The sequence below is a fragment of the Puntigrus tetrazona genome, chromosome 21, assembly GCF_018831695.1.
Source record: "Puntigrus tetrazona isolate hp1 chromosome 21, ASM1883169v1, whole genome shotgun sequence".
Taxonomy (NCBI): domain Eukaryota; kingdom Metazoa; phylum Chordata; class Actinopteri; order Cypriniformes; family Cyprinidae; genus Puntigrus; species Puntigrus tetrazona.
Window position 1 is genome coordinate 4,102,237 of NC_056719.1, and position 19,617 is coordinate 4,121,853.

The 19,617-nt window shown below is 37.8% G+C and overlaps 2 protein-coding genes across 2 annotated transcripts in view; both read left to right on the plus strand.

Annotated features, from left to right (window-relative positions):
- Positions 1–669: 669 nt before the first annotated feature.
- On the plus strand, positions 670–3,916 carry stx2a (syntaxin 2a). Its single transcript, XM_043221735.1, has 9 exons — positions 670–777; positions 1,020–1,085; positions 1,207–1,306; positions 1,459–1,533; positions 1,867–1,940; positions 2,028–2,136; positions 2,356–2,429; positions 2,510–2,644; positions 3,158–3,916. The coding sequence occupies exons 1-9, from the start codon at positions 748–750 to the stop codon at positions 3,320–3,322; spliced, it is 828 nt and encodes a 275-aa protein (XP_043077670.1). The 5' UTR covers positions 670–747; the 3' UTR covers positions 3,323–3,916.
- Positions 3,917–4,550: 634 nt separating this feature from the next.
- The window catches only part of LOC122326660, a 99,895-nt gene continuing 84,828 nt past the window's right edge, over positions 4,551–19,617 (plus strand). The window contains exons 1-3 of the mRNA XM_043221736.1: positions 4,551–4,896; positions 6,582–6,710; positions 11,353–11,496. Coding sequence (XP_043077671.1) covers positions 4,741–4,896; positions 6,582–6,710; positions 11,353–11,496 — 429 coding nt within the window. The 5' untranslated portion in view covers positions 4,551–4,740. The remainder of the gene's footprint in view (positions 4,897–6,581; positions 6,711–11,352; positions 11,497–19,617) is intronic.

A 19,617-nucleotide genomic window follows, 5' to 3' on the forward strand; every position in this document is an offset into this window, starting at 1 on the left:
TTTGTTTTTTTGTGACAGCGCCATCTACTAGTCAACTCTACTACAAAGACTAGAACTGTTGAGATGAATGAATATATATATATATATATATATATATATATATATATATATATATATATATATATATATATAAAAACAGTTACGCATTTATAATGTATTTTATTTCAGGCTTTCCGCTATCAGGAGCTTGCAGTTATTTAAGCTTTCAATATATGAGGCTCATTGTCATACAGTACAATAATTCAAATAATAAGCTATAAAATAATGTAAACAACAAGAACACTCAAAAATATATAATAATAATAATAATACTCTGCACGACAACTGTAAACCCACGCTTTTGTTTTCTAAACAGTAACTTTTATTCACACTGTTTTACTTTTGTTTACCTTAATAACAGAAGTGCTGTAACTAATCTCTAATCTGCATGCGTATATAATATAAAACGAGAACGACGGTGTTTATTCAGCACACCTAGATGTACGGAAGTAAAATAAGGCGGGGCTGTAACCTGTCTTTTGTTTGTAAAGTCCGATTCGCTTTTCTGCGAATCGGTTCGATCGAACAGTTCGTATCAATTCTCGGTACACATCAAATGAATCGTTCAGCGCGATTTTGTGAATCATTTCAACTGGATCGCTGAAGAGATTCAACTCAAAAGAACGATTCGTTCACCTCAGTTTAGCAACGAATCATTCTGTCATGCTGTGCGTAGTGTAGCGGGTGAGAAATTAATTTGAAGTCGAAATGAAGGACCGTCTGGGCGATTTAACAGCCGTGAGACTTCACATTATTTCCTAAATTTATGTTATTTAGATATAAAAGACTGTGATAGTTTAAGATTTGTGTATGTATACTTAGTTTCACTATCGTAAATACAGCTTGATAACATGCATTGATTATTATGTTAAAACAAAGTTTAATTCGCTGAAGCCAGTGGTTCATACGACAGAAAAGTTCCAGCTTTCTTCCTGACTTTTTTATAAAATTAGTTTTGTCTGTGACCCTTCCCTGATCAGCTCTGCCATGACATTATCATCGCTCCAGTAGAGTCCAACGCTTTCCTAGAGGAATTCCTCCCCAAGGTCTGTATATGTGCACTTTAAACATCTGCACGCCTTTTTATGCGTGGAACTGTTACTTTATCTTTGCATTTTTACTAAAAACTCGAAGAAGAAATTTACCCGTGCATGTTCGTGTGTACAGGTTAATGAGGTTCAGCGACTTATACAGAGAATTTCCCTCTGTGTGGAAGAAGTAAAGCTGAGACATAGTACCATTTTGACAGAAATCAACCCACCAAATTGTGAGTACAGTATTACAGTATTATGCATTAGACACCTATGAAATTTGGGAAATGTAAAATGTTTTTGTCTTATTGTTCAAAAGGCATGAGAACAGTTCACTTCTACTCTGTGTTTCTCTGTACAACATTTTTATGTCTATTCTTATTAACAGATGTGAGAGAGGAACTTGAGCAGTTTAGCAGTGACATCAAGCACACAGCCGATGTAATCAAAGCTAAAATAAAAGGTAATTTTATTAATTTTTATTAATTTCAAGAAAAGGTGGATATACAGAGCTCTGAAATGAAAGATTTTTAGGGGAAATTATTAAGGGATGATTTGACTTGCAAATAGTGAAGCTTGCTTCTGTTGTGCTTTATTGGACATTTTGGATTAAAGTGTTTCCTCTTTTTTTAAGGAATTGAACAAGTTATATTTTATCTTCTACTCTATCGTCTTTGGGTTTAACTTCAACTGAAGTACACCGTCTTGACCAGTACACCAAAGATTGTAATGTTCATTCTGTCACTGAATCTTTTGTCTCACGTTTACAAACACGATACTATGATTGTTCATATAGATTTAGAAGGAAAATTCTCAGAGTATGAGAATGCTAACAGCAGCTCCGTGTACTTTCGCATCCAGACTACTCAGGTGAGATGTTACTCTGTATTACAAATTCAGTATTGTTCTTCAGATACTTGTTTTATTAAAACGTGTCTTTATTTTGTTAATCTATAGCACACAGTGCTTTCACTAAGGTTTGCAGAAATAATGAATATGTACAACGAAGAACTGCTATCTTTCCGGACAAAGAGTAAAGATCACATACAAAGACAGCTGGAAATCAGTGAGTGAACTAACTAATGCACGCCAGAACAAATGACTTCGGTCACCACTGCCCAGTATATTATATTATATTGTATTGTATTATATTTAAAATTGTATCTAGTTTACTTTGGGGTCAGAATTTATACTTTTATTCAGCACGCATGCATTAATTTAATCCAAAGTAAGACAGTAAAGACATTTAAAATATTAAAATAAATAAAATTAAATGTTTTTAAAGGTGGCCAGGTTGTCACCGAAGAGGAGACTGAGGTTTTGCTGCAAAGTAACAACCCTGCTGTGTTTACCTCAAATGTAAGTTTCAAGGTTAACAGCTGAACGCACTTTTCCACATGAGGTTCCCTTCAAATGTTAATACAATTCTTTGTGCGCAGATCAACTCCTGCATCACGACGAGGCAAGCACTGAATGAGATTGAGTTACGGCATATGGATATTCTCTCTCTGGAGGCCAGCATTCGAGAGCTGCATAGCATGTTTATGGATATAGCCATGTTAGTCAATAGCCAGGTACTGTATGTTTGCTGGGAGAGCTCAGTGAATTAACCAAAATAAAAGATGCACCATGCCTTAGAACAGTGGTTTTCAATCCTTCAAACTTGTTCCTGTGGGCCCACCTGCTCTGCACCTTTGCATGTCTCCTTATCTGATAAACTCAACGGAGTTTATGGAGCTGATGATCTGAATCAGGTGTAAATTAGGGACACATGCAAAATGTGCAGAGCTGTAGGTCCCCAGGAAAAAAGTTTTAAAACCGGGCTGTCCAAACTCGGTCCTGGAGTTTAGCTCCGACTTGCCTTAACACACCTGCAGGACACCGGCCCTCAAGGATCGAGTTTGGACAGCCCTGTTTTAAAACCACTGAACGTTATTAAAATTATTAAAAACATTTTAGTGTATCTAGGAAGAATAGTCGATTTACACAAGTGTCTTATTAAAATGCATGTAATGATGAAAGTATTGTGCATAAGCGCCATGGGATCTTGCCATATAATAATTTTATGTTTCGTCCCCCTTTAATAGAGTGAAATGGCAAACAACATAGCAAAGACCGTGATGCGAGCTGGAAACTATGTAGATCAAGGGAAAGAGAACATTGAAAAAGCTGTTGATTACAAGAAGTCCTGGAGGATAAGACTGCCTATATTCAAGAGCAAAGCAAAACCAGCTACTAGCAAGAGCTCTTGAATGAATCTTGAACTTTTGAATGTAAGCTGCTTGCGTTTGAGTTGAAAAAGAAGGATGAAAGTGAAGGATTCATATTCCTTGCCTTTTCTTTAAAATCCCATTGTGTCACAGTATTTATTCAACACCCTGTATATCTTTTTGCTGGTCAGATCATTTGTAGCTATCTTTGGGATTTGCCCATTTGCAAACAAACGGCTTTTATTTGTTTCTGCTTAGATGGTTAATGATTAAGCTTGCTCTCAGATACATAGACAACACTAGCAGAATTTTTCTGACGCAATATGACTACGATCACGTGAGTGTCAACAGGTGTGTTTAGATGGACTAATGTTGCTCATAGGGAATATTCACGCTATATACATTCAATACATGCTTAATTTATTCCTGTTCAGGTCTACACCTCCTCTTTCCCCTCTTTCCATCAAAGACTGATTAAGGTGTTCACATACACGCTTTTCAGTCAAACTGTACCTTCTTTTTTCAATTCAATGGCAGTTGGGAAACAGACATTTTGTGCATTTCAACTAATGCATCTGCATTCAGAATAAGACTTTCTGACCTGGTTTAAAAATGAAATAAATAAGTCTAGTTACAGAAAGTTGCTTTGCTACTTTTTTATTAAAATGTTTGACCATCACGTTGTAGTTTTATTGTAATATAGAATGTAATCTAAAAAATTTCTTTTTTGGTAATATATGTTAAAACTGATGTATTACATTTAGCTCACTGTTGACAATGCTGAACACCATTTTTCTCTGCCACGATTCTTTTAATATCATTTTAATGGCCTTGCTGCTCAAGTAATATTTCTTCTAATTATCACTATAGATAGATATTTAGCTGAAAGTCTGTTGGTTTACCTTATAGCATGTGTGTAATCTCAGGAGGAACTGATGCATTCAAAACATTTTCAGTCTCAAAATTAGTCTTTTCCCACATGCAAACATGAAGATATTAATAGTTCTTCAGTCCTGACAAAGAAAGAATAGCTAAGCGGGAACAAGTCTGTTGTCTCTAAATATAGATCTACATTTGACTCCGACTAGCCTCGTTATGCTATAGGTTTTTTATTATAGTTCTCTCTATATTTAAACATATCAAACCACAGTACTTCCGTCCATAGAAATACCTGCAGCATATGTCTCCTGGTTCATTTCTTCATTGCCCATTTTGACTCATCTCTGTCCATCTTTACTCTGCCATATGGTCACTCAGCAAGTAGCGACTGTTGTGGGAGCTGTAGGAGGGGAAGATTTAGACACACATACTCTCTGTCTTTGCTGTTTGTGTTACAAAAAGCAGGTCTATACTGCATCTTTCAGCAAAGATACACACTTTGGAGAAAAGGCAGTTTCTCTCTCCCTCTGTTTAGTTTTGCTCTCTTTCTCACATTCGCAGCTTGTTATACCTTGGAGAAAATGTCATGGTCTTACTTGCACTCAATCTTTCTGTTAACTTGCCAGAATGTAACAGATGTAACAGAACATACAGTTTTCCTTAACATTAAGTTGGGCTGCTGTCAACAGGGCCGCAGTACGAGACGAAAAGAAGACAAGAAGACATCAAATAAAAAGGTAAGGAAAGAAATACGGTATTGGAAGAAACATAATTATGTGTAATTTTAAGGTTGTAAATTATGTGTAATTATTTGTTTAGAGGTTATTCTGGAATTTTGTATCAGTTCACGGATGTATTTCAGCCTCTGGCTGTGCTATTTGGCTATCACTGTCCCGGGTCACCTGTCACCTCTAATAGCTGTTCACTGCAGTCTAGTCTGAATAGGTGTCTGAATATGTCAGTCTCACAGCTGCCCATGGTGAGGTGCTGAACTGTATGCAGGTGTAATGTGTTTCAGTAGGGATCTTAGGAGCAGGGCAAAGGGCAAGAGCAGCCATTTTCTTGTCACTAAAAAGCTGGGGTATTTCTCAAACCTCTCTTCAAATGTGTATATAAATGTGTGTGTGTGTGTGTGTGTGTATATGTGTGTGTATATATATATATATATATATATATATATATATATATATATATATATATATATATATATATATATATATATATATATATAATGTATATGTATATATGTATATGTATGTATATGTATATGTATGTATATGTATATATATATGTATGTATATGTATGTATGTATATGTGTATATATGTATATGTAGTGAGGAATATACTGAGAATGTTTGATGTATGTGTTTTGAATACTTTTAAAAGCAGACTAGATGAAACTGAGGAAATTGAGTTGTTTTTGTGTCTTCAAAATCAGGTTTACAGCATGAACTTAAGAGTTTCTAAAAAGTCTTGGCATAACAGTTAGTTTCAGTAATCGCAGCAGATTGATGGTCTATAGTTCATTATAGCACACTAGCAGCATCACCTAAATTATGATCTATTATGGATTAGTAACTACTATTATATACCTATTATAAATATCGCACGATTATGACATATATAAAACAAACCGTGTATACCTGCATATAGAGTGGTGCATCAAACTAAAGTATCTAATTAAACAGCTCTGTGGCAGATGTCATGTGATGCCATGATCAGTAAATATACACAAACATACCGGTTAAATAATATTTTGTTCATTCTGCCAGCAGGGGCCACTCAATCAGTGTACGGCGTACATCTGAGTCAAGAAAGAGACGAAGGGAAGTTGAGGGAAAGGCAAAAAAACCCAAATCATTCACTTTTAAACGCAACAACTAACCAGTGTTACCAGTTTTATCAGCACAGTTAGTGGAGCTAACCATTCCTAGGCTATAGTAACTAATTCAACTTATATCAATTATCTACTGGTATGTAAGTAAATGAAACAAAACTGCTAAACCCAAGTTGGTTGGTTTAGCCGGTCTCCACAGCCTGGTCTTTGCTGATTTAAGCTGGTCGGCAAGTTGGTTTTAAAGGAGTTTTGCCAGGCTGGTCGTAGCAGGAAGACAAGCTAAAACCAGCTACCTCCAGCCTAAACCAGCTAAGACCAGCCAACCAGCCTAGGTTTATCAGGGTTTTTTTCATCAGGGATATGACATAACCACCCTCCCAGTGTTTGCAGTTTATTGCAAATAATTCCAAATGGCTAAGAATATAAGAGTTCATTCTGAGAAAACCTACCATCATTTATGTTTATAGTTTTTTTCCACTAGCTGAGTTTTATACTTTACTTTTTGGTAAGTATGACCTAAATGTTCAGATACTTTTAAAGAGCACCATTTGTCTGTTTGTGCATTCATTGTGTTAGTGTTGTAGGAGATGCGAGGTCAAAGAATTGACGTAGAGCAGCTTCTCAGGCAGTCACAGACTGAACTGCTGTGGATCCAGCGACAGCTGTCAATCATAGCAGCAGGAGATGCCAATCGTGCACGGGCCCAAAAGAAGGTGAGTAGTCCTGTTAAATCCCTAATGGTTTCTCACACACAGTACGTCCAGTAGAAATGATGGTTCTTTTACACAAGGGGGCACTATTCTGCTACATATACATTCACGCAGCCTCAACATCCTCAACTACCAATCAGAGTACAACGAGCCAGCACAATCAGCCCCACCAGCCAATGGAGGGTGTGTTTGTGTCATGTGAGGAAATGACAGGTGATGCACGTAGACAGAGGGTGTGGTTGCAATGCAGTGTCCTATCAGGATCATCTCGAAAGTGTAGGCCTGGTCCCCTCCCTTGAGAATAGACATGCCATCTTAAACTGACGCATTTGTAGAGGACTGCCCCAGTGCTGGGGGGTTGGGAGGAGGGGGACAGGGCACGCAGCACTACAGGAGCAGCTGGGGTTGCTTGGCAACAGAGCTGAGGAGACTGTAACACATTCCGTATTGGGAATCTGTTTTTTTTTTTGCCTCCAACAAGACCTGTTTCCTCAGCGCAAAGAGTGGCTAATGGCTGGGATGTGCCTACCATGCTGTCTAAGTAATCCCTCTTAATGCCCCTGTGTGCATTAAAATCTGATGTAACTGTGTGATATTCCGAGACGGTGAACTTAATTTCCCCTTGTTTGGTGTCGCTGTGGGATGAATGGAGCAGAACGCCCTATTTTTTTCCTCTCTGTTCCTTGAGATAACGCTAACAAATCACAGTAGGGCACGATAGCAATACCAACATTTCTAGGTGGCATATGGAGAACAAGATAACCCAAGATGCAGTATAACCCATATATGTGAAACATTAAATATGGTGTCCATATTAAGCTTGTGAAGAAGACCAGGAGGAATATCTTGCTACAAATTCTCTTATATACTTAAAGCCTTTATAAATTACAAATCTAAACCTGTTTATTATTCATTCAAATGGGAGTGATGGCTAATGGAAATGGCACACGTGGGAATAATTTATCTATATTCAGTACCTAAAGTAATAAATAAAAGAGTTGTCAGTAGAAAGGTCCTGAGAAAATAGTTCAAAATTTAGATAAATAATAAAAAGATGGAAAATAACAATAAAAATAATAATTAATAAAAAAGCTAATAATAAAAATAAAAAGTAGTCATTTACAAAAATGACAAATTGATAATGTAATAAAGCAATAAAAATACTATTATTAAATTCTACTAAAAATCTATTATTTTATTGTAAATATATTCAGAAACATACAGTGTCGAGGTTTTTATATAAATAAATATTTAAAAAATATATTTTAAACATATCTATATTATGTGCCTTTATATATAAGGAAGGGTATCATCATATACGGGCCAGCAAAACCCCAGATTATGTCACTTAAATAATACTAATAGCATTACAGCAAATGATTAGATGCATTGAATTGGCTTTTGCAGCATTAGAAAGGCCAAGCATGAAAAGGCAAATGATTTACACATCAGTGATGGGAGTGGCTCTACACTTCACTGCTCACCGTGTGTGCAAGAGTAAGGATACAGAGAGAAAGCCTGTGTGTGCGTACTGTAGGAGAGCAGGAGAGAGTATATCGAGGAGCATGCGCAATTCTCTATGACCGTGTGTGTGTGTGTGTGAGAGAGACGGAGAGAGAAAGAGAGCAAGAAAGGGAACACACCGTTCTGTTGCACCACTCCTAGAGAGCCTGGAGACGCTCTTACACTGTCTGACTCCTGTTCCAGCTCAGGGCTTCTGCAGGGACACACATGCACGCATGAGCACAGAGCCACACACAAACACACACCACAGACGTGTCGTCACTGCCACTCCTGGCAGCCGGTGATATAAGGGAGCGGGAGCGCTAAGGAGAAGAAGCAGAGGTGGAAGCGGCTAGCGTTAAGGTACAGTACGCACACAGATCATGTTTGATATGAATGAGATCAGTAGCAAAGAGGATGTGTGTGAAATGCTGTGCCGTTATGCCTACATGTCGCCCTTCCTTGGCTCAGAACAGAACGTGCGCTGGTTCATTCCAGCTCTGGAATACTGCAAAGAAAGGCAAGAGAGCATTCTACAGGATATGGCACGATCCAGATGTGCAGGGAGACATTTGACCTGGCAGCATCTGGAGTCAGGTGGTGGATTGCGATGATGTCTTGTTGCTTAGTCTTCTACAGGAAGTTCAGAGGATGCAAACACGCAGATAACCTGAGGATATGAGTTGATCCGTGTTAATGTTTATTTCTGGGGCTCTCGGGCAACAGCTGGTCAAGGTCATGGTTAAGTGTAAATATGCACATTAGGTCATACATTAGGTTTTTTTTTTTTCACTCCCACCGCAGTCGTCACAGTCCCCAGGGCAGTCACCACACAGCTGGAGTAAAAAAGTGTTTCTTCAGTTCATTTTCCAAATGAACCTGCTACAATGGAGCTCCTTTTGTTAACAGACATTACTCTTTTTTTTTTTTTGACTATCGGCTTGATTTGTTGTCTAATGGCTCATTAGTTCCCTGGTTAATGCCTCCATCCTGCTTGCAGTGCTTTTCACTTGTTATACATGAGAAGTTGTATTTATTAAGCTGTGTGTTTGAACAGTCTGTGTTTCCGTAGCTCTGCTGGCTCTGGTTGGGTTGGTACTGATGGGGCAGTAGGTTGACTGGCTGTGACTGAATCTGCTAATGTAGTGTAGCATGCAAACCAGCTGGAGACCTGGCACATACACCACAGTGTGATTGGTAGTATTACTATTCTGATACAGCAGACTGTTTTCTGAGATTATGTAAGATCTCTCAGTTAAATCCACACAGACACACAAAACAGACGCGAGAGCTTTGAAACACACATAATGTGATTGGCAACTGTTGTGTTTCTGGCATTGATACTACAGGCCAAAAGGCTGGCAGTTGATTTGAGTGTTTAAAATGTGTTTAAGACTTAATTGTATGTGTGCCTCATTATTAGTGATGCTATATTTGATCCACCAACTGTTATCGGTGTTGGCGAAACACATTTAAAAAGGCTAGTAATGCTTTTATTGTTGTTGTCGTTGTTACACTTTCTTTAAACTGAGCTTCCTAATGTTTCTATCCAGATACAAAAAGCTACATTTGAGATTTTTTTTCTGTTAATTTTAAATCTGAAAATCTGAAATATGATGATTATGATAAAATATAATGTGCTGCATTTTGTAGGTTGCAGAATGCAAAATTATAAAGAGAAATGGGGAGAGAGATATGATGTCAAATGAACAAGGGCGGCTTTTCAGGTTGCATTTATGTGTGGTATGACCTTAGCTTAGCTATATCTTGCTTTTACAGAGTAAACTTTTCAGGGTTCAACAAGAGCCAAATGTAATGTTTGCCACTATGTGCTTCATGGTCAGTACTTATCCTAAAATTTTAACATCTGACATGTCACATTAGTTCATTTTATGTAGCAGTAACAGATTAACTAATTATGTGCTTTTTTAGTTTAAAATGTCCTATAGAGACTTTGGCACTGTGTACCTCAATTATGTTAAGGTATAAAAGTATTTCTCGAGTGACCATGAGTAGGTTACAAAGTCTGGTTTGGGATCAGATGGCTTCTAATGCAGTGCTTCGGCTTTGTTACAGTGCTGTGTTTATGTCAGCACCGCACAGTTGGCAAGTATGAGAAAAAACAAGCAAATGCTCGATAATCTGGGCGTGATTCTTTGCAGCCTAAATTGCAGCAGTGTAATGTTTAAGTAACATTACAGAGATTGATTTTTGTGACTAGAAGTCTTGTGTTGACGCCTACAACAAAGATTTTTTAAGGATTTTCCCCATGCTTATTATTTAAATATGAATTTCAGATGTTTGTTATATAATAAGTCTTAAACTTTGAAAAATGTACTTTGTAATTTTTAGCGATAAAAACAGTTACGACTGTTTTTTCAAAGAGGTTTCCTGAACCGTCCGATAGTCCCTCACACCACTGGCTGAACAAAAGTTGCATCGGACTGCTCAAATTACTGCCAAAACATCTAAAAGTGCCACAGAGCCAAACTATTTTACATGGAAATGCACATGAACAAGTGGTTTACTTAAAGTTGAAATTTCTGAGATGAGAGGGATCATTTTAAAATAAAATAAATCTTAAAGGGCACCAGCTATGCAAAACTCACTTTTACACGTTGTTTGAACATTAATGTACGTTGGCAGTGCGTGTACACAACCAGCTATATAAGTCCAGCTATATAAATTCATTTTTGTGGCTTGTGTGTTTTTATTTTAACATAAACTGACAGTTTAAGCACAATAAGAGATGAAAGAGAGCTTAGTTTAGTACTGACATGCCATGTCAGAGCCGCTTTCAGTGCATGCGCTTCAGAAGTGTGCGCTTAGAAAAACATATATCAGAAGTTTCCGCTGTGATGGAAAGGTACAGCCCTGTTCTGAAAACGTGGGTGGGGAGCTCATTGGCATTTAAAAAAACTTGCACGAAAATAGCATTTTCAAAATGATAAAATAAATGATCTCATGGGTGTTTTGAGCTGAAGCTTCACAGGCACATTCTGGGGACACTTGAGACTTATATTGCATCTTGTAAAAGGGGAAAATAGATGCACTTTAACTTAGCACGCTGGATTGTGTCCTCTGTGTTCATCCTGAAAGTTTGCTTGTTAAGTCACTGCCCTGTCTGCCCTCTTCCCTGCAGCTGAAGCAGGAGGCCCAGCCGTTGCACCTGGCCTCTCACGCAGCCCACCATGTGAACCGCTGCCACCTCTTAGAGGAAAAGAACAGAGCTCTTAAACTTGAGCTAGCCACTCTCAGACAGCATAAACAGCAGCACAGATCTCTGGTAAGTCCGTTTCTGCTGTGTCTTTGTTGCTTATTTGTTCAGTTTTTTGGCAACAGTCACACTTCTAGATTTCAGCATGTTGTCTGAAACTTCTCTTCCCTGGTGAGAAGCTTAATGAGTGATAGCAACAGTTGTTTTCTGTAAGGTAAAATGCACAGGAAGTCCCTGAATTGTCTGCTGTGGTGTGATGCTGAAGCTGTTGCCCTGGCAACAAGCCCACTGGTGAGGGAGGACAGGTTGGTAATGGAAAACTGACAGACCATAATAATGGCTTTTGTTATAAGCCTCCGGTTGCAACAGATCAATTTTCATTCCGCTGAATGGAGATGGAAGTGACATGCACAAATTTAACTGAGCTTGAGCACTGCTGAGAAAGTTTGTTGTACTTTAGAGCATACTTTTTGAATTTTACCTGAAATTAAGCAAGGAGTTTTTTTAATTGTATGAGGAAAGGGATGAAAATCAAGTCATCACTTATTACTATCTTCTTTGCATCTTTGAAGGAAACTGATAATCTTCCCTCCACACACAGTTGCATTTCGATTTTTCAGTTAGTGACTATCAGCCTGATTCAGACCAGTTTTCTGAACTTGGACTCTGAAGAATGATTTGTTCACTGAACCAGACATTGCAATATTTTCCATAAGAATTTTATTAAGGAGAGTTTGAGCGGATGGCTCAATTTTATGTTCTAAATTCCACTTCCTTTCAAAAGTATAGGCTCTGTAATATTTTTTAAGGCTAATGTTCATTGAGCAAGGATTAATTCAATTCAAAAGCTGCAGTAAAGAAATCTAAAATGTTACAAAATACTTCCATTTTGAATAAATAATAAATGCAGATTTTTTTTCTATTTATCAAAGAATCCTGAAAAAGTATCAACAAGTTTCAACAAAAAATAGTAAGCAGCATAACAGGTGCAACTATGAATGCACTTTTTATGCCTTTGACCAAACTTTAGTAATAAACTTAACACACAGTTAAATTTTCTGTGCTGTTTTAATGCAAACCTGCCTGACGTCCTTTAATTGAAAGAGAGAGAAAGGAATGCCAAGTCTGCCGAAGCTGGCATTGGTTCAGATTTAAAATGATCACACCTCTTCATTTATTAGCTTCAGTTGTGATAGTGTTAAACTAGGCGAATATGCCGTGACAGTCATTGCAGTGCGAGTCCTGTGGCTGGTTGCCAGGCGACCATCTCTGACGGACAGCGCAAAGAGTGAACCTGTGGTGAGGAATGACCTTCTGTCTCTAGAGGAAGTGTCTCACGCCTGCCGCTGCCTAGGACCCGCCCACCTCATCTTTATGGCCCTGCCTGTCCTGTGGAGAAAGCAAGGCCGTGGAAACACCTGGTTGTAGTATAATTAGTTTAATGAATAACAGTCATGACTATAATGACAAAAGAAGAGTAATAAGAGTCCGAACAGAGGCACATCTACTTAATTAGCTGAGCCAAAGTATGTTTCGGTAGAGAATTTAGATGAGTGAAAGGTGTACACAGTGTTTTTCTGTGAAGATGTTGCCAGTCAAGAGAAGATAGGGCTGGGCCCTGACTTGGGTTGCCATGTCCTCTAATAGAATTACACTGAGACAGTGATCTCTTAGCTGGGCTATGCTGCCTGCTTAACTGTATTTTCCTCTCCATTGCATCGACCGCTGGAGTCATTTGGAGCAGGAGGTCCATTCCATTCCAGATCCTTGTCTCAATAGTTAGACTGGGACAGGAAGCATCGGCTCCAGCTGAATATGTGCCCACTGAGAGTTTGTCGTTAATTTTGTTATTAGCCATCTTGTGCTGAAATGTGACCGCAGTATAACACTGTATTTGCTCGAGTGTCATCTGAAATAAAAACACATCCAAAATTCTGTTAGGAAATTCTAGATGAATAGATTCTGATAGGTCTAACTCAATCTGACATAATGACATCGTTGTCACATGGCACAGCTGATTTCTTCTTTGTATCAGCAGCCAATAAGCTTGCTGCTCAACATTTAAGAAACCCTTCAGTTCCGCCTTCACAGATCCGCTATGGAGTCATTCATTTTATATTATATATGATATGGATGTATTGGCAGTGGCAAGCAGCGGCATAGCATATTTACCATGACCAACAAATGAACACATTGTCATGCTCTTTACTTTGCTGAACGCTCTGAAGGCTGTCATGATAGAACTGTACTTGAAAGTTAGATTTCAATATGCACAATATTAAAATTAATCTGATACAGATATACTTATTCTTGTAATGAATAAATGAAAACTAAATTCAAGTAAGTTGTTTGTGGTTGTAGTGAATTGTGGTATTATGTAATTAAAGAGAATAATCATTTTGAATTCTTACATTAAATGATTTTATTAGATTATTACTCTTTTTAAATATTCACTTAGATTGCTAAAAAATTAATTACGATGTAATGTTTGTTTAAAACTAACATTAATGGGCTATTAAATATGCAATATAAATGATAGTGATTTATTAAAATATCTTTAGTAATTGATACTGTACTGATATCTAACCCAGTTAGTTTTGAAATATTTTGTGTAAACAAGAAACATTAATTTGAAGTTCCTTCTTTAAATTACAGTTTTGTTAATCACTTGCCTAATTTCTTAAAATCCACAGCATTATGTGAAAGTCATATATTATGAGCATGATTGGCCGTGGGGAATAATATTGTGACCTCAGTCTCTGAAAGCAATTTTCACAATTGATTTCTGCATGCCAGTTGCCAAAACAGAATGAATCACTGCCTGTAAACTAAAACCTGGGATTAATATTTATTCCTCTGCTGCTTGTAAATTCCCATTTTAGAGTCGTGCTTCTGTGACTTGTATGGAAGGGAGAGCAAAAACAACAAAAACACCTTCAGGAAGATATTCGGTTTAGTTTCTAGAGTGAATATCCCTTCTGCTGTTCCTCTAATTGAAGCATCCCAGAGAGATACTTACAGTCAAGGGTTTAAAACTAACCAGGTCTCTGCTATAGTCATGTTAAAATCAGCAGGGTAACGGTATTTTCCATATTCAATTAGATATTTGAGATTTTATGTCAAGAAAACTAATTTCCAACGTGTGTCACCACAATAAATATAGTTCAGCAATAAGAATACATTTTTGCGCGCACTTGATGTGTCTTACTAATGTCTGTCTAAAGTTATAATCTTAAGAGAAGCTTCTGTCAAGAACAAACCGTCGAAGGAAATGTAAATAGTAACCATCCTAACTCTCCCAGACCTCTCTGGAGAGTGACTCTACACTGTTAACCTATCCTCATGAAATACTTGCTTTTCTTTTTAAAAAGATTGAAGACTGCAGATGATTTCTAGACACCATTACACTTGTATCCATTTTTACCATCATGGACAGTGAGCAGTGAAGTAGTACAGTGACCCAGTGTAGTGAAGGACTTTTTCTTCACCTTCTGAAGTGAATTGAAAATATTTCATACCATCAATGAAACTAATTTTTCCCTGCCCATTGGTAACAAAGAGAAGAAATCCTTATTTTGAAACTTCAGCTGCCACAAAACCATGACACAGTGTTAAGTTTTAATATTCAGTGTGCTTGCCTTCACTGTTTCTGTAATGTATATGCACTCCTTTTAACTGGAAATCTATATAGGCCACCCATACATATGGAATCCCACAATTTTTATCGGGCGCTTAAAAGCTTTGTGGTATGATGCTTCAGTATCCATTACACTTGCAAGCTCTATTTCGGCACGGTGTGTAGATCTCCCTCTTAGAGCGAGCCGAAAGCCGCATCCTGCATCATTTTATACCTAGTCATGTTTGCAAGCAGAGGTATCAGTCTGCCTGCAGGGTTTCTCAGATGTGGGACTCCCTTAAAGCAGTGCTGATTACAGCAGACAGGTGAAAGAAAGAGGACGGTACCTCCAAGCAGGGTAGCGAGAGCCTCTGTACATGATGCGACATGATATGCAAGTTAAAGAGCATAAAACAGAAATTATTGTTTAAAATGGAAAGTTGTTTCAAATAGTTTGAAAGGGTAAATCTTTTATTTTCTGGAAAACAATATCAGATTTACTCTACAATTTAATTTTAGTTGCAATTGATCTGTTGGTTTTCTAATGTTCTGTAAATAATTTAATAAATTATTAATAATTTATGCATGTGTACTGTGTATATTATGTATATATAAACACACACACACACACACACACACACACACATTATATAATTTCAAAATATTTACATGTAAATACATTTATATGTTTCTATTCAAAAAAAAAAAAAAATATATATATATATATATATATATATATATATATATATATATATACACATTTTGAATTTTTAATACATTTTTTCAAATATATTTCTTAAATATATAAATTTATATAAACATAATAAATATACTAATTTTATTCTAATATTTTATATAATGTTTCAATACATTAATACTGTTAAAGGGATACTTCACCCAAAAAATCTACATTTTGTCATTAATTACTCACCCTCATGTTGTTCCAAACCTTGTTTGTCTTGAGAACTCAAACATTGGGCATTCATCAACATTCAGTCAACATTAAGGCCAACCTATTCTTACGGGTACATAAGCCAAAACACATGTTAAAGATTTTTCCCAATTAGCTCCACCTACTCCCCTGTGTCTGCTTCACTTCTGCATGAAGGTTTGGCACCGGCAGGGAGGATCACGGTTTTAGGAGTTGCCGCCCACTCAACAGCCTATTTCATAATTTCCCCTCCCACTTCCTCTCTCCTCCACCCGCATTCAGCATCAGTCACTCAGGGGAGGGGATGGAGGGCAGACTGAGAAGTGTATGGTGGGGAGCACTGTGCCTCTGCTTCTGCAGCATGCAGCAGGCCTTGTAAAGAGAGGAGGAGAGCGAGAAAGAGAGAGAGAGAGAGAAAGCTGCCGTTACTGCTGTCTGACATTTGCACGCCCAGAGAAAGCAAGACGGAGGAGGAGAGGAAGAGTGCAAAAGGGAAAGGAAGGAACATTTTCTTGAGGTTTAGGAGTCTTTGGAACTGGGAACTGAGACGGTAAATATTTCCCTCTTTCATTTATCCCTTTTGCTGCAATTTTCTGTTTCATTTCTCTCACTTTCTTCCTCTCTCCTACAGCCTGGCTGTGGGGATTCCAGCATGTGTTTCTGCATGAGGAGATGTGCAGCATAGTAATCCTCTCTCTCTCTCTCTCTCTCTCTCTCTCTCTCTCTCTCTAAGTATACATTCTCATAGCTAGGTATTGCCCCAGTTCATACATCATGTATTTTCATACTTTTAGATGCATGATGAAGGATGATGCAAGAACTCGAGTGATTTTTCGCAAGCATGATAATAGATCAATGGTTTCTCTTTAAACATGTGTATCTATTATCAAAAATACACACACATGCACCACCTGCATTGTTACTCTACTGCATTTCCATGAATTTTGAGGCAGCGGGTTAGAGATTTTCTAAACTGTGTTTTTAGGTTGTTGTTTTATGGGTTGTCCTGGGTCAGACTTTTAAAACTGGAATGCCCGCTTTCCCACCGCATCTCGCAGATTGTCATGGTTACAGCGAATCCCCCGCCTTAGCTGAGTGACACTTGCTGTTCAATAGTTATTGATTTATTTAAAAATACCCCATGCCCTGTGTTCTCCTTCTGGTCCTCTTACAATCCACTCAGACAGTCATGTGAATAAATGCATTATTTGCTTGCTTCCAGTATTAGAATATGTCAGTCAGCACATTGTCTCAATTAAATGTATCTTCATGCGCCACTACCTTTTAAAACGGATGTTATTATGTGAAAGACCCATAATAGTCCTTTGTAAATGTACAGTACATCATTAGTTTTGCATTGTATATTCCTTTGGAAATGTAAATCTTAATGTAAAGTCCTCCGTCTTTGTCTTAATTATGGCCCTTTGCTTCATGACATTTTCAAGAGTTATCATCCAAAGAAGGGCTTCCTAATACATTAAGCTAGTGTACATTCAAAGTCAGTCAGGATGTTCTCAATGCCAAACGAGCCTTGAATCTCAGCCAGATTCATCACTGTTTCTTTTAGGATAGTGGGGAAACAGGCTTAAATGACAGTACTCTAATACCCAGCTAACAAGCTATCCTGAGCTGCCTCAAAATCCATGATGCCACAAAGTGATTCAAAGTGGCCTATTTCTAGTGATTAATGCAATATAAATGTTGAGAGAAATAATAATTCTGAATAGAGTGCTACAGGAATGTGTCCTAGAGCCTGAAAAAAGGAACTGGTTCCATTGTCTCAAAGTCAATAGATTTCTGTGGTTAAATACCTAAAATAAGGTCTATGATTAACACAAGCTCAAGATATTTTTCTTGCTGTACTTGGCCATGTTTTCTGCAGATTTTGTTTTTATGCTTTTGTGTGTCTTTAAAAAAATGGAATTCTAACAAGTGGCTAATGGGATTACGGAGGCTTTCAACTTTTCAGTTCAAAATTGACTTCTGATGATTATCCTGACAAACCAAAAAAAAAAATATGAACTGTAAACCTTGTTTGTCACAGAGCTTATTTTTTTGCAATTATACAACAATTTTTTGTGGGGAATCAGAATGGTGTTAACTTATGGCTTGGTCTGCAAAAATATGTCAAAATACGGTAGTATGGTAGTACCCAACAAACATGGGTTCAAAACTGAAAGAAAAAAATGTCATACAGGTTTACAATTTGTTACACATTTTAAGTGAACTATTCTTTCAAATTTAGTTAAAAACAAAGAGATTCGCTGATAATCACAGCCTAACCAACTCACAGGCTTCTTGGCACCAAGAGTCTTAGGACGGCAGAATGCAGAGCCAAGAATAAATCAATCACCATGTTGACATCCTGAGCACTGTAGCATCATTATCACACCCCATGCATATATCTCTGGAGTTCAGTAGAGGAAGCTTCTCCACCACCATATAAGAGTGTCTTGAGAAATACAGGGAGTCTCTGTGCAGCATTTAACAAATGAGTTTGAGATTTCATTTAATTATTTTATCTTTAACTTGTTCTCTGTGCTTAATAGCATCCAGTTCCGTTATGACGTTATGAAGCACAGAGGAGGCAGGCACACAACAAATGTCTATTTTGAATTCCCATGCAGTGTCCCTTTAGTCCCCCACTCCAGAGATTATCTCTCAAAACGTGTAGGAGAGAGTCCTGAATAATCCTACGCTTCCCTAGAAACCCTTTTTCAAACACAGACCCTCCGAGGCATCTCTGCCCCCATTTCATGATAAGACAGATATATAAATTGATAACGTGGTTAATGGAGTCATAACGGTATCTTATAATGATAGGGCGTTTAAACCCGAGATTTCCTTCCCATAGAGATGCACTTCCTCCCCTGTTGAAATGTACCACGTCATGGTGATTCCTTTCAGGGTGTACAGTTACACATGAACCATCTTGTATTTTCACAGTCTTGGAGCGTTTCAAGTGGAGGGAGTTTGCAGCACTTCTCCGCGAGTTTGGTTTAACAATGAATTAGAATGAGTGCCAAGCAGGCTGCTCATTCTCATGGTTAACGTGCTACCTGGATGAGTAGGTTTCTATAGCAACCCCAGAGTCCCCTCCCCACTGTAAAACGCACATGAGTACGCAAAGCAATGCATACCGCTTTTGACTTGCCAGGAATGATAGTGTCATTTTTGCCAGTCAGCAGCACGAGGATTTACCGTATTGGTGTTAATAGCCTGTGATAAATGATCTGCGCTTGTCGTCATCTCATTTAATAGGAGGTGTTGTCTTGTGTAATGAGATTGGTTTGGGTGAAAAGCTCCTCGGTTTAGGAAAGCTCAGCTGTGTAACATATGTTGACACAGATGAAACGGTTGTTACTTCCCACACCACTAGGTTTGAGCTCCCAGCTGGTTCTTCTATGCCCCTGCCTGAAGAGCCCTAATGCTACGCATGGCTGCTTTAAAACACCCAACGCTAGGTGTCGCACACCCTCACACACTTAAGAGAGCTTTTTTCTGGCATACCATGATGCATTCTTTTTCACAAATGTTCTATCTGACACTGTTCTTAAAGTAATACTGCTCTCGAATGATTAGTATGTACTGGGATTGAACAAGATGCTGTAAGTTTATTAACAGTATCTGCTGAGGATCAGGA

Bases quoted from the DNA above. Each gene is read 5' to 3' on its own strand.
- stx2a (XM_043221735.1), top strand. From the start codon at position 748: ATGAAGGACCGTCTGGGCGATTTAACAGCC. The intron at 2,137-2,355 runs GTGAGTGAACTA...ATGTTTTTAAAG, and splicing joins ACAAAGACAGCTGGAAATCA to GTGGCCAGGTTGTCACCGAA. The intron at 2,645-3,157 runs GTACTGTATGTT...CCCCTTTAATAG, and splicing joins CCATGTTAGTCAATAGCCAG to AGTGAAATGGCAAACAACAT.